Here is a 14971-nt window from a genome sequence, read left to right as displayed (position 1 = left end):
CCTATTTATTACATACAAAAACCACGCAAGGAGAAAAGTGCGAGTGAAAAGTGATGCTGATCTGGAATATTGATACGCTTGGAAATTTTCATGGACTGTGATGCATATAGGACTTAAACCCCATAAAAGGTGTGTGCATTAGAATAATAGGATGCACGTTACAGCAATCAGTCTTTGTAGTTTATAGTCTTTGTAGTTTGTCTATATGTTTTTGTTGCACCTTTGTATATGAATAGAGCACTGGCACTTTTCTCCTTGCGTGGTTTTTGTATGTAATAAGTCGGGTCAGCCAATAGCCTTGAAGTAGCCCCCGAATTCCAGCAGCAAAGCTTGAGTTGTTTCTTTGGCTGCCCCATGGAGTGCGAAGACCAGATCTGAACTGCCAGACCTCTTATTATATCTGGTACCACAGGTCATTTCTGAATGAGTTTTCAGTACTTGCAGGTCTAGGGTGACTGCATTGATCCAGAAGCTCTGAGCCTTGGAGAAATCCGGCACAAGACTTCTGAGGCTGCAAGGCTAAGCAACCGCTTGTTGTTTCTTTCCTCTGCAGGATGGATGACATGGCCGTGGACAGTGACGAAGAAGTTGACTATAGTAAAATGGATCAGGTACGTTAGTTGATGGCAGATCAGGAAGAAATGCTGTTACCTGAAACGGATACCTCGTCTCCCCTGTGGAGCCTGATCACATGATTCCCACTGACACCTTGAGTTCTAGCTCTGGTGGGCACCAGGATAGGGTATAGGGCAGTGGTGGCGAACCTAAGGCACGGGTGCCAGAGGTGGCACTCACCCTCTCTGTGGGCAAGCGCAAATAGAGTTGCCCCCCTGGGGCCTGGGCCACTGGGCTCGATTATTACCATTTAACCTAAGACCTAGTTTTGGGGAAGCAGTGTTGGTAACCCCACTGATTTTTATGCAAAGAACTAAAACATGATCCTTTACCTGGAAGTAAGCTCGGTTGCTGGCAATGGGGCTTACTTCTGAGTAAACCCTCCTAGGGCTGTGATTCACCCATTGGAAGAGTTGCACGGTTGCTTCAAAACAAAGCCACTGACTACCACCAAGCTTACTCCTGAGTAATGCACGCCTCAGAGCCAACTGTTTTTTTCTTAACTAAAACCTCAGTATTTGGGTTAAATTGCAGTGTTGGCACTTTGCGATACATAAGTAGGTTTTGGGTTGCAATTTGGGCACTCTGTCTTGAAAAGGTTCGGCATCACTGGTATAGGGTGATTTTTATCAAAACGAGCATCCGTTTGCATCTCTGTTTTTAACGCTCTTCAACAAAAAGTCACTGCCAGCAGAAAAATAGCCCGGCAAGGCAATTTTCCAGAGAAGGGGAGTGATTGTCTGTGTGTGGGTGAGAGACAATTTGTATGGGGTGCGCAAGATTTCTATTCCATCGCTCTGTCTGCTCCAGCATTCTGCCGCATGTATAAACCAACCTGTCTCTTCTCCCCTCCCTTTTGAAGGGTAACAAAAAAGGACCCCTTGGCCGCTGGGACTTCGACACCCAGGAGGAGTACAGTGAATACATGAACAACAAAGAGGCTCTGCCCAAGTAAGAAATGCCAGTTTTCTTGGGGGTGGGGGGGTGGGGTGACCTCTGTGCGGGAAAGCTTTTAAGGGGTATGTGGTGAACATAGAAACCTCTTCTCTGGTCTGCTGGGCGGCTGGCTGGCTGCACCAGGTGGTTGTCTGCCCCCATTTTTTTTCATCCACGTAACTCTTGACTTCAGAGCTGCATTCCAGTATGGGATCAAGATGTCCGAAGGCCGTAAGACACGCCGTTTCAAGGAGACCAACGACAAGGCTGAGCTGGATCGGCAGTGGAAGAAGATCAGTGCTGTGAGTATTTTGAGTCTCAGTAAAAAACCCTGTTCCCCTATCTTTCCCCCCCCAAAAAAATCTCCCAGAATCATGTTTGAGGGTTCCTTGGGGAATGGCTGTCAGTCTGGGACACTTGGATGTGTATGCATTGACTGTGTTGCCAGCTGGCCTTCACAAACCTCCAAAGTTGTGATTTGGTGTCTCCATCGTCCCACCTGCTGGTTTGTTGTCTGAGCCTGTAGCTCATGAAGCTGGTGGCCGGACCGTTTCTTCCCCACGCAAAGCAAGCTCCCTGCTGCCTGAGATCAGCCTGCTGTGCTGATTATTCTGGACTGGGCCCGTGCCCCTTTGTTGAGGGGGGCAGCTTCCTGTACGAGGCGGCCGTGCTGGGTCTGCCAAGCAGTAACAATCGTCTCTTTCGTAGATCATCGAGAAGAGGAAGAAGTTGGAGGCTGACGGGTGAGTTGAAATGTTTTTCTTTTATTATGGCACTGCTGCAGTTGGGGGCCAGCTGACTAGCGGGCAGAGCTCCTCAGTTGTAACTGCCTCATGTTGGGGAGGAGGAAGCTCAATTGCCATTAATAGCACTGATTTGGCATAAGAACATATGAAAGAGTCTGTAGGATCAGACCAGAGTCCATCTAGTCCAGCACTCTGCTACTCGCAGTGGCCCACCAGGTGCCTTTGGGAGCTCACAGGCAGGATGTGAAAGCAATGGCCTTCTGCTGCTGCTCCCGAGCATCTGGTCTGCTAAGGCATTTGCAGTCTCAGATCAAGGTTGGTAGCCATAGATCAACTTCTCCTCCATAAATCTATCCAAGCCCCTTTTGAAGCTATCCAGGTTAGTGGCCATCCCCACCTCCTGTGGCAGCATATTCCAAACACTGTGTTGCGTGAAGAAATGTTTCCTTTTATTAGTCCTAATTCTTCCCCCCAGCATTTTCAATGTACGCCCCCTGGTTTTAGTATTGTGAGAAAGAGAGAAAAAATTCTCCCTGTCGACATTTTCTACCCCATGCATAATTTTATAGACTTCAATCCTATCCCCCCTCAGACGTCTCCAAACTGGAGAGTCCCAAACGCTGCAGCCTCTCCTCGTAAGGAAGGTGCTCCAGCATATTGTTGCTGCCAGGATTTGCTCTTCCTTGCCTCATCAATCTCTCTCCTTCCAGGGTCGAGGTGAAGAGACCAAAGTACTGAAGTTCCCTCAAGCACCTGGCCCTTCTAGCTGTGTTCCTGAAGCTTGGCTATCCTGGACCTGTGGGCATGAGGGAGAGTTTAGTCCCCCTGTCCCTCCTTCCCGCTGGAGCATTTCCTGCCCAGAGGATTGAGGAGGCCCATTAAACAGGAGAGGGAAGGATGCGATTCTGCCGAGGAGCTTGGATGCTGTTCTTCCATCTCTCAGCTCGACCATTCCTCCAGAGACCACGGTCTGACTTCTGGGGCTTGTAATCCATGTAGAATCAATAAAACTTTCCTCTGATGCTTTGTTATAATCTTTGGCCAACAGCAGTATGGCTAGGCTGAAGGATACCATTCTCCAGGTCGAACCTAGGGATCCCCTGGAATACCACTCTCTCCAGATGACAGAGGTCAGTTCTCCTAGAGGAAGTGGGTGCTTTCGAGAGTGGACTCTGTGGCCTTAGGCTAGTCACAGTTCTTCTGAACTCTCTCAGCCCCGCCTACCTCACAAGATGTTTGTTGTGGGGAGAGGAAGGGAAAGGAGCTTGTAAGCAACCTTGACTCTCCTTATGTTAACGCGGGGTAACTTGTTAAGAAATTGGAGCCCCAAAAGCTCAAGCCGACAAGGAATAAAATTGAAGAAATAATTTTATTCAGGCCAACAACGGGCAAGCTAGTATCAGAGGAGCCACACCAAATTGGCTGAAAGTTCTCATTTTTATAGGTTACATCAAAACAGTTCGTTAGACAGAATACACCCCAAAGTTAACATCATCAATCAATCATCAGAAAGGGAGGAGATCACCCCGTTACCCAAAACATTTTTACCAGGCAAATGCCCTCATTGGAGGGTGTCATTATTTCACGTTTCTGACGTCCCGTGAACTAAGACCCAACCTCATCTTATCAGTATTGTTCTCAGTTGCCCTGCTTATCTAAACAATGAGTCTAAACATTTGGCTGTGTTCTAGTTTGTAAAAGAAAAAGACAGACTTATGGTGCCTGTAAGGACGAGAAGACCTTAGAGGCAGCATAATTGAAATATTGTTGATTCTAAGGGGTAAACTAGAACAAAGGGGTATTCATCAAGGCTGTTACAGTTCTGGTTAGTAACAAGGGAAGAGGGCAAAGAGCAAAAGGCCTATATGCATTTTGTTTAATTGGTTATGATTGAGGCTCAAAATATAAAGACAATGAACTAAAGAAAGAGCAGTTTTCTGTAAAGATTTTTTTAAAGGATCCTCAGAATGTACTCTGCGCCTACAGAATACTCTGCGCCTACACTTAGAGGAGACAAAGGTGGGGTATAAATCCAAACTCTTTCTTTTTCACTTGAGTCTCTGTCTTCCTCAAGCTCCACCCCTAAATCTCCACGATTTTTCCAACCAAGATCTGGCAACCCTACTCCCCCGTTCTTCACCTGGGGGGGTGGAGGGTGAACTTGCCAACTCTGGCTACACTGCTGTTGAATGAGATGATTGGTAACGGGTGGGAAAAGGTTGTTTGGGAAGGATGTGGGTGTTGTATTTTCATTCCCCTAGCCAAGGAGCACTTGAATATAGGTGGGTACTACCTGCTACATTCTCTGCAGCTGAGTATTTCTGATGGGTGGGGTGGATATGCAGGCCTTTGTAGTTATCTTTCACTCTTCTTATTTATGGGTTTAATTCTATATGTCCCAACTGTTCTCAGGAGGGGGGCCCAAAGTGGCGTGCAACATTGGTCTCCCCCTCTTCTGCTCACCACATTCACCCTGTGTGGCAGGTTAGGCTGGGAATGAATGACCGGCACAAGGTCACCCAGCCGGCTTCCGTGGCAGAGTGGAGCCCAGTCTGATACTTCACTGCGGTATTATGGTTCAAGTGTTGGGCTAGGACGTGTGAGACCTAGAGTTCGGGAGAGGATAAAAGGCGGGAGGGGAGAATTCCTATAAGCCATTTTGTGTCTCTACCACAGAGATATGATATAAATGAATGTGCTGAAAGCGCAGTTCTGTTCCAGTTGTGTCATTCCTATGGACCCCATGACGCAGATGTTTTTGGTGTTCAATTTAAACTTCTGTGGTGTGCAATTTATGCATGGTGTGGTCTGGCGATATCACCTGCTTTGAAACCCTAATAAAGTTTCAGGCTTCTGAATTTTTTAACTTCTGAAGCCGCTGGATTTTGGCCCATTGTAGAAGTTCTAAGCCTTTAAGCACAGGGCCTTTTGTCTAGATCGAATGTGTTCTAGAACTTCCAGACATAAGGCAAGGCAGCTCACATAAGAATTATTGTCTGTCCCTAACATCCAAGTCACAGACCCTTGAGTCCTGATTCCTTGCTTGTGAAACAGAGCAATGCATAAGAAAATGCAGTAGTACCGCTATTTACCTAGGCCAGTGGTGGCGAACCTTTGGCACTCCAATTGGCCATGCTGGCAGGGGCTGATGGGAATTGTAGTCCATAACATCTGGAGTGCCAAAGGTTCGCCACCTCTGGCCTAGGCATTTTTATCGTTAATGGGAATGCTAAAGAAACCTTTATGCAAGTAGTAGAGCCAGGACCAGGATGTTACTTGGGATCAAGCAGCTATCAGGATATGGCTCTGTCTGCGGTATAGATTCCTGCAAACACTACCATGGTTGTTACTGCAGATGTTGCAGTGATGGTCTGGTTACAAATGACCTCAATGCCCGTCACAAATGACAGGGAATATTTATTTGGCTGAAGCACTTGAAAAGTGCGATATCCACTATGATATTTAGTTGGAATGCAAAAAACTAATTTGGGTCTTGCGGCAAGTGCTATGCAAAATGCACAATGCAGACTACCCAGAAAAAGGGTTTCCTTACAGCAAGGGTTAATATTTATAACAGTGGACTCTAATCTGGAGGACTGGGTTTGTTTCCCCACTCCTCACATGAGCAGCATTCTCTAAATCTGGTAAACTGGGTTTGTTTCCCTGCACCCACCCATGAAGGTCACTACTGGGTGACCTTGGGCTAGTCACAGAACTCTCCAAGCCCCACCTATCTCACAAGGTATCAGTTATATTGTACGCTGGCAGCTGGCTCAGTGTGAGAAAAGCCAAAAGCTCTGCCGTGGAACAAAGTCTTTTTCTCCTGCTGAGAAGGCGCCAAACCCACCACACAGGCCACATCTTTGGAGTTTCATTGGGAGGAGACGATGGTTTGCACATAAATGGCAGGGCAACTCCTTGTTATTGCTGCAGCAGACAAAACAATCTCATCGAAGATGGCAGGGCGGGGCTCCCATGGAAAGTATATTTTGTACACTGAGGGAAACGTACTTTGTTTCGGCACGGCACTTATCTCCATTAAGGCAAGATGCTCATTTAAGGCCACTGTTACTCAGCAAAAGCAAAACGTGGTATTAGCAGAGCTTTCTAGCTTGAAAGACAATTCACATCTGTCGCTGGTGTTTTACTTTTTGTGTGAATGATATTTGAAAATGTGATCTCTCTATAGTTTGTGCCTCACGTTAAAGTACAAATGCCTTCCCAGAAAGTACCGAAAGAAATACAGTACCGCTGTCTGATTGAAAGTATATTGTTCACCAAACCTTAATATGGGTAAAGCGGTCTACAACTATATTAACTTTATATTTACAGAACTCTGAATCGATAACATTATCATTATAAAGTTGACTTACACAGCTCAATATTTGGTGCAATGAGAAACCAAATTTGCAAAGTCCTGTATTTGACTTATTAATATATATTTTTGCTATATTCAAAGATCTTTATTTAAGAAAAAAAGTTAACAGTTCCTGTGTGTTTAAATCAAAGGTCGCTATGGCAAGGTCCTTGTTTCATATCACTTCTTCATAAGATCGCTGTTTTTATGTTTGTGTTGGAGGATCACTGCGGCTTCCTGGAAGGATCACTATGGTTTCCTCACTTTCCCAGAAAACAAGGCAGTAGGTCATTCAAATTGCCTCATTGCTTCTACAATCCAGCGCTGCGTTCGCAGCAAATTTTAGAATTGGGATTGTCACAGATTTGTTTGTAAACAAAGGCCCCTTCCGCATGTGCAGAATAAATGCACTTTCAATCCACTTTCACAATTGTGGATTTTGTTGTTCCACACACAGTAAAATCCAGCTGCAAAGTGCATTGAAAGTGGATTGAAAATGCATTATTCTGCATGTGCGGAAGGGGTCTAAGCTTAGTACCAACCGCAAATACTTCATTTTACCACACAAATACAGCCTACATGGTCCTACCCTTGAGGTTAACTTGGAAATTCCAGTTAGTACACATGGTCACAACTCAGTTACTATCAGGAACTAAGGCAGAGTAGGCCCATCACACCCATTCTGCACTCACTCCATTGGCTGCCCATTAGTTGCCGAGCTCAGCTCAAGACACTTCTTGGCTTCGGACCCTTGTATCTGCAGGACCCTCTCCCCTCCTGGGCTCCTCCACAACAGACTTATTCATCCAAGCAAGCTTCTGGGATGCCACCCTACAAACAGGAAAGATGCGTCCACTCTCCCTTGTGGCCCCCAGCTTGTGGCTTCAATATATGAAGACAGCAATAAGGCCTCTATGCTTCTGGGACTCTGGCTCAGTTGTAGAGCGTGTTTGAGGCTCCAGGTTCAATTCCTGGCAAACAGAACGACAGCAATTTCATCGAAACTTTTTGCAGTTTGGGTGTGGTAGGTAACCGCGCACGGAAGTAGTTATAAGTTGCCACAGCCAGTCCGAGTAGCCAGTCCTGACCTTAATGGACTGACAGTCTGATTCATGGCACGGTAGCTTCATGCATTCACCGAAACAGAATTGTTCCAGAAGGCACTTCTAGAAAGGTAACTGGGTCGTACTACAATAGAATGGTTCAAGAAGACGCTTTCTACATATCTACAGTGATCCTACAAGAAGACATTTCTACATGAGACTGTGGACTATCCCACTGCATACAGCATACCTTATCTGCTTACTATAGGCACTATACTGTTCCCGCCTTTTGTAATTATTACTTATGTAATGCCATTTCCTGCATTTTTAACATTTGTCTAATACTTTTCTGCTTTGTGAGTCCTCTCATTTACAGTAGAGCTGGGGGAAGCAAGAGAGAGTAGGGAGATGTCTAAAGTTAGACTCTGGCAAAAGACTCTGAACCCCGAGCCCACGCAAAGCCTACAAGGTGGCAAATTCAGCGGTAAATACTCTCAACTGTTGTCACCCCTCAGCGGCATCCAGTATGGTTATTTAAGGTAATTAGGGTTTTTTAGCAACAGCAAGGTAATTATTAGTACAGTATCATGGATGAAGTCAGTATAAGACATTATAAGAGAAAACATAACCTAATGAGTATCCAACGATAGGGTTATGATATTAACTTCTAATTTAATTTCTCTCCATTCTTTCGCTACCACCTTTTTACTTTCTTACTAATCTTCTCCAATCTGATCCTCTTCTTTTCCTTTTCTCACGAATAAATCTCAATTTTTTCCCTCTTTATATTAAGTATAAGATATGTGGATTGACAGTCCAATGAATACAAAGGAGTAACGGCAATATAAATGTTTAACAAATGTACTTATTAATTTTGTGTATCTAAATGATACCATACTTGTTTCCTTTCTATATTTCTAAATTTCTGTAACTTTCCTTTGAACCCAATAAAGCATTTTAAAATTTAAAAAACAACAACAATTGGGGCTTTATGGCCAGTAACACTTCCAGCACGTGGCGATGCTCAGCTATTTGGGCAAAATCGCTACGATAGAAGTCGATTTACTGCAGTGTTTTGCTTTAACACCAATGTCGCCACATTACCGGCAACATGATGCCACCATGTTGCCAGCATCACCGGCCACTTTTTGCTGTTGCTGTTGCTGCTGTGACTGAAATACAGGGTGAGTGGCACCGCAGTGGTGAAAAAAATGCGGTTAAAAAGCACGGATCCTCATGGACCTTCATGATTTTTGCACCAGGTCACCCCAAAATCTCCATCAAATCACGTCAGGTCCCTAGCCCCAGATCTGGACTCAACAATTCAGAACCACCTTTTTGCACCACTGCTGTGCCATGATATTTGTGGTGCAAGCGATGACCATGGACATGATAAGTGCTCACGAGGGTCCATGCTTTTTCATCACATTTTTTCATCACTGCAGTGCCACGAAGCATTGGATGCATGATTGTTGTGTGGTTCCACCTATAGACTAAGACATGCTCTACGCTATTATGGTGGTTTCGTTTAATTTCAGTGTAAAAATCATATGAATTCAGGAGGGACCATTTAAAGGCATCCAGATCCGGCTTTTACCCAGTCTCCAACACAACTTGTCTAATATTTCATTGGAAACTAAATGAGCCTATTCTCAAATGCTGGCCATAATTAAAAGTCAGGGGCGTACCTAGGCAAACTGGCGCCCGGGGACAAAACCTGAGTTTGGCGCCCCCCTCCCTGCCCGGCGTATGGGCTGCCACCACCCCCCCACCATGACCAAACAATGATTTTTTATACCAGCTCACAAAACACCTCCCACTTTCATCAAAACATACATGGCTCTCTCCCCACCAACTCTCTTCCTAATTTCCTAATCACAACACCCCTATGAGGTAGGTTGTTAGCCTGAGAAACAACTCCAAGCCAGTGCAAGTGGGTATTAAGCATGTAAATCTCTCACAAACCACCCCCAGCAAAACATTTACCAAACAAATGTCAGCATCATCTCTCACAAAACACCTCCAGTGGAATCCACCCCCAAACAGCATCACTTTCAATGGTGTTTAAACTAGGGAGCTCAGATTCTTCTTTTAAACCTACCTTAAAGGGAGAATCTGGGGTCCCTGGTTAAAACAAAATTGAAAGTGATGCTGTTTGGGGGTGGATTCTCCCCCACCCTGAAACAGCATCACTTTTGAGGGTTGGAGATTCAGATGAAACAAATAGCAGATTCGGCTGGAATCTGGGCAAATTTGGGCACATTCGGACAAAAATTGTCCGATTATGTCCTGCCCAAATATGAACAAATGCGAATGCAAGGTATTTGGGGGGGGGGGTATTTTTGGTGTTTTTTCGGCCTGCAGGGAGTGCATTTTTAAAGCTAGCAGCACCATGATTTCAGGGCATCATCCAGAGACTGCTCTGATGATACCACCTGAGTTTGGCGATGTTTGGTTCAGGGGCAGCAAAGTTATGGACACCCAAATGGAATGCCCCCATCCCCATTGTTTTCAATGGGAGCTAACCTGAGATGGGGGCTACCCATTTGAGGGACCATAACTTTGGTCCCCCTGAACATAACTTCACCAAACTTGGGTAGCATCATAAGAATAGTTAACAGATGATACCCTGAAATTTTGGTGTCACTAGCTTTAAAAATACACCCCTTCCAGGCACCCCAAGAAATGTGCCCAAGATTCTTTGTTTTGCAGTGACTTTGCTCCATTGTAGCTAATGAGGAATTTCTGAGGCAGGCTGCACATTTTTGAAGATAGAGGCTCCAGACTTTCAAGGTGGCTCCAGGAGGGTCTCCTGGTAATAGCATCCAAGCTTGGTGAGCTTTGCTTCTGGAATGGGGGGGGGGCGAGTTGAGAGAGTTCTGAGAGAACTCAGCCCACAGGCTTTCATGTGCAGGAGCGGGGAAACAAAATAAGCCTTTTGGGGGCCCATAAAATTGAACCCCCAGAAGCAAAGGCCTCCAAACCTGGATGCTATTACCAGGAGGCCCTCCTGGAGCCACCCTGAAAGTCTGGTGCCTCTGTCTTAAAAAAATGTGCAGCCTGCCTACACACTCAGAAATTCCCCATTGGCTACAATGGAGCAAAGTCACTGCAAAACAAAGAATCTTGGGCACATTTCTTGGGGTGCCTGGAAGGGGTGTATTTTTAAAGCTAGTGACACCAAAATTTCAGGGTATCATCTGTTAACTATTCTTATGATGCCATGTGGGACGGAGGTCCCCTGGCAGGCTGGGGGCAAATGGGAACCTAGCGGGGCAAAGAGGAGCACCTTGAGAGAAGGGCTCTTCCTGGCCCCGCCCTCCTCCCCGCTTGTCTGTCCCTCCCTCCCTCCCGTTCTCCCAAGCGCTCCAGGCAGTTGTGGGATCCAAAAATTTTAGTAACAGGTTCTCATGGTGGTGGGATTCAAACTGTGGCATAGCGCCAATGGGGCTGGGCGGGGCACGACGGGGTGTGGCCGGGCATTCCTGGGCGGGGCTGTGGCAAAGAACGCAGCCGCTGCGCCGGTCCTTGGGCGGGAAACGAATGCACGCAGGCGGAGGATGCCACGCATGCCGGTGCACCTCCTGCTAGGCTGCTTCAAGTTCTGCACGCTACTGCTGAGAGGAGGGGCGTAACTTAGGCAAAAATCACGTGGCAAAATCGCCAATTAGTAATCCCCTCTCGGCACAAACAAATAATTAGTAACCTACTCTCGGGAACCTTTGAGAACCTGCTGGATCCCACCTCTGGCTCCAGGACTGCCTAGAGGGTCTTCTGATGCTCACAGCGCCCCAGTGAGGCGGCAAAGGAGGCTGAGGAAGAGCCACTGGCCCCACGCGCCCCTCTCTGTTGCAGCAGCATGCCTTCCCTGGGCCCGGAGGACTGTGCCGACCCCTGCACCGCTACGACCGAGGCCGGCCAGGCTGGCAGACGACTGCCCCGGCCCCTCTGCCTGAGGATGCGAGCAGAGGATTGTGCAGGCCGCTGTCCCACGGGGAGAGGGGTGTCAGGGTCTGCTCCCAGGGGGTTTCTGCGCATCTGAGTCCTTGGTGGGCCCGGCTGCCAGCAGTCTGGCAAGGAGGCCGTGCTGTGGGCCGGCCCAGAACGCTGAGACTGAGGTGCCGCTTCCTTCCACAGCAACTGGTCTACTGGGCCCAGGTGGACTGGGAGGCGCCCAGGTACCGGTCCACAACCATCATCGCGAACCTGCTGGGCATCATGAAAGAGCTACCTTCCATCAGTGTAAGTCCTCCCCGCCCCCGCAGCTTGGCACGTCTTGTGTCTGAGGGGTGCAGAGCAAAGCGAGGGAGGGGGGCTGCCCCAACTCTTGGAGGGGGCAGCTGAGGACTGGCCCTCCGTTCTCCGAGCCTCCTTCCTCCCAGAAGACTCTTCCCAAATGCTGCGGAGTCTGACCCTGGGACATTCTCCTCTCTCTGTGTTGGGTCTCTGGGTGGGGTCAGGGAGGGGACCATTCAGAGGGTTCCGAGTTCCAATGCTACTTGGGGATTTGCAAGAGAGGCCTCTTCGTCTCCTTCCCTCTAGATCCTGGAGGAGGACGTCCTGGGCCATGTCGTGGTGCAGCTGGCGGTCTCCCTGGCCGACCCGGAAGAAGGCATCCAGCAGAAGGCCAGGGAAGTGATGAGCCAGCTGCTCACCATGCTTCTCCACCGGCGGCGGGGTGAGTGAGCTGGGCAGGAGGAGACCCCTTTCCACTGGAGCCTTTGGGGGCCCTCCAGCCCACCCACTCTGAGCTCTGCCTAATCGGGACGATGCCAAAGCCTGGCGGGACGCGGGACGCGGGACACATCGCGCAAAAGCGTGAGTGTCCCGCGAAAATCGTAATGGATGGTCACCTTACACTAGATCCAAACTCCAAATGGGCCCCCAGGCTTCAAAAGCATGGGCCCCCAGGCTTCAAAAGTCTTGCTCTAGCTGTTCAGACAATAGCAGGGAATACTTGAATGGAGGTGTGGAAGTCTTGGCACGGTTTCCTGTGGCTGCTGTAAGGCCCCCAAATGCCAACCAACCATTACAATTTCCAAATGCCAACTGGGCCTAATGTTTTATTGGCAATGGCATGCGTTTACTATTAATCTTAGGAAATGAGAACTATTTAGAAATTACAAGTATTAGAAGAAAAATCAAGTACGACAACATTTTCTGTTTCCACACATTGTGAATGGCCTTGATGGGGGTGGAGGGGGGCATGAAGCACCTGGCTTCTTAACTTTTGCTGTGGGGCTGGGCTGTATCCTGGAGAGCTGAGTTTGATTCCCCACTTTTTCTGCCCCACCTGCTGCCCCATAAGGTGTTTGTTGTGGGTAGAGAAAAGAGGGGGCGTTTGTTAGCTGTTTGGAGACTCCTTAAAGCGAACTGCACCTGGGATGCACGTGCCCTGCGTCCTTGCCTCAGCCGTGCCCAGGAATGCCCCGCCCTGGAATGCACGGCCATGCCCCTGTCATGCCCCGCCCAGCCCCATTGGGGCTACATGCCACTATTTAGAATCCCACCACCATGGGAACCTGTTACTAAAATTTTTGGATCCCACCACTGATAAAAAGGATTGGCCAGGAAAGGAGCATGGCTATAGAAACAAAACTGGGATTGGGCAGGCAACCATAGACTTCCCTAATTGCCTTGTGTTCTATAAAAAATACCGAAGGCATAATCACAAATGAGGACAAATACTGGATTTGTGTCTCTGTCTCTTCCACCCCCAAAGGCAGAGGGACTCTCTGCAGGAATGTCAGAGAAATCCATGAACCTTTCCTAGGAGGACTTTCCTACCTGCCGTGATGAGCTCAAATAAACAGTATGGAAAGTCCTAACCAGACCAAATGGACAGTGAGGATGACCCAACAGTGGTGTTGTGATGCAAGATTGTTTACTGCCATCGCTATGGAAACGCCCAGACTTCAGTAGCCCCAGGCTAGCCTGATCTCCTCTGATATCTGGAGTCAAGCAGGGCCAGTCCTGGCTAGCACTTGGATGGACAATGTCAAGTGTGATAAAGTTGTGCAGTTTCGAGGGGGAATTGGTGCAAGCCTCCCAAGCCAGCTGACAGTTTTTTGCGCCACCCTGGATAGGTTGAAGGAAGGGTTAGGCCCTCTTCCTGGGGTGGTCTTGAAAGTCCTGTCTGTAAGATGCGCTTCATCTATCGGGGAAAAGAAAATGGATGGGTGGGACATTGAGGTGGTGAACCTTCAAAGGACCCTCAGCAACACTCAGCTGACAAATAAAGACCGCCTGAATCCCTTGCAGCTGGGAGGGCTCTCACCCTTGACCTCCACACTTCACACAACAGCAGATTTGGCTAATGTGGTTCACCACCACCACCCCCTGATGTGGCAGGAGGGCTTCAGGCTGGAGTCTTTGCTGCTAATATCCATTTCAGGACTTTCCTACCTGCCATGATGAGCTCAAATGAACAGCAAGACCAGTCCTAATCAGACCAAATGGCCAGTGAGGATGACCCAACAGAAGTATTGTGATGCAAGATTGTTTACTGTCATCGTTATGGTAACGCCTACACTTGAATAGCCTCAGGTTAGCCTGATTACCCCCCCCCCCCTCCCCAACCATACCCAGCCATCTCTGAAGCCAAGCAGGGCTGGTCCTGGCTAGTACTTGGATGAAAGGCTTTCAAGGAATACCAGGGCAGTGCCGGAGAGGCAGGCGATGGCAAACCACCTCCAAATGTCTCTTACCTTGAAAACTCAACCAGGGTTTGCCATAAGTCAAATGTAATTGACAGCAAAAGAAAAATTTTAAAAGCTGTGAAGAAAACATAACTATGCCGTATGGCACAAGCATGTGGAATTTTTTGCACTAAAATAAAAGAGAAAAGCAAGGTAGATCTAATGCTCTAGAGTCTAGGGGCACATCGTGGTATGACAAACTAATTTACAGAAGACCAGAAGCCACTGGGAGATATTAGCCCACAACAAGGTCCCACCATAGAGGGGAGGAGGCATCTGAGATTGCACCAGCTTCCAAAAGGAGGCTCAGATTCCAAAGGGGCACCTTAAGAAAAATGCAGCGCTTAGACCACTGGTCAGAGAAGTCCATGAACCTTTCCTTGGAGGACTTTCCTACCTGCCATGATGAGCTCAAATGAACAGAACCGAAGGCAGGATGGGAGTGACAGCTCTGAGGAGAGATTATTACCCGTAGGAAGCCTATAAAAATTATATATATTAGCATATATTGCTGAAGTAGTCAAAAAACGCTGCTTATGCGCAAAGCGTTTCCTGTTTGTTTTGATATGGTACTTT

At 47.7% G+C, this 14971-nt stretch overlaps 2 protein-coding genes across 2 annotated transcripts in view; both read left to right on the top strand.

Moving 5' to 3' along the window:
• IK (IK cytokine) overlaps window positions 1-3326 on the top strand; it is a 375513-nt gene extending 372187 nt beyond the window's left edge. Inside the window, exons 16-20 of the mRNA XM_048515554.1 lie at window positions 554-611; window positions 1478-1566; window positions 1745-1853; window positions 2260-2294; window positions 3008-3326. Coding sequence (XP_048371511.1) covers window positions 554-611; window positions 1478-1566; window positions 1745-1853; window positions 2260-2294; window positions 3008-3035 — 319 coding nt within the window. The 3' untranslated portion in view covers window positions 3036-3326. The remainder of the gene's footprint in view (window positions 1-553; window positions 612-1477; window positions 1567-1744; window positions 1854-2259; window positions 2295-3007) is intronic.
• A 7589-nt stretch (window positions 3327-10915) lies between these two features.
• LOC125443333 lies at window positions 10916-12383 on the top strand. Its single transcript, XM_048515355.1, has 3 exons — window positions 10916-11029; window positions 11553-11939; window positions 12240-12383. The coding sequence occupies exons 1-3, from the start codon at window positions 10916-10918 to the stop codon at window positions 12381-12383; spliced, it is 645 nt and encodes a 214-aa protein (XP_048371312.1).
• Window positions 12384-14971: the final 2588 nt, after the last annotated feature.

Source organism: Sphaerodactylus townsendi, linkage group LG14 (assembly GCF_021028975.2).
Source record: "Sphaerodactylus townsendi isolate TG3544 linkage group LG14, MPM_Stown_v2.3, whole genome shotgun sequence".
NCBI classification, from domain to species: domain Eukaryota; kingdom Metazoa; phylum Chordata; class Lepidosauria; order Squamata; family Sphaerodactylidae; genus Sphaerodactylus; species Sphaerodactylus townsendi.
The sequence above is the reverse complement of the archived record's forward strand: the minus strand, read 5'-3'. Positions and strand labels throughout refer to the sequence as shown.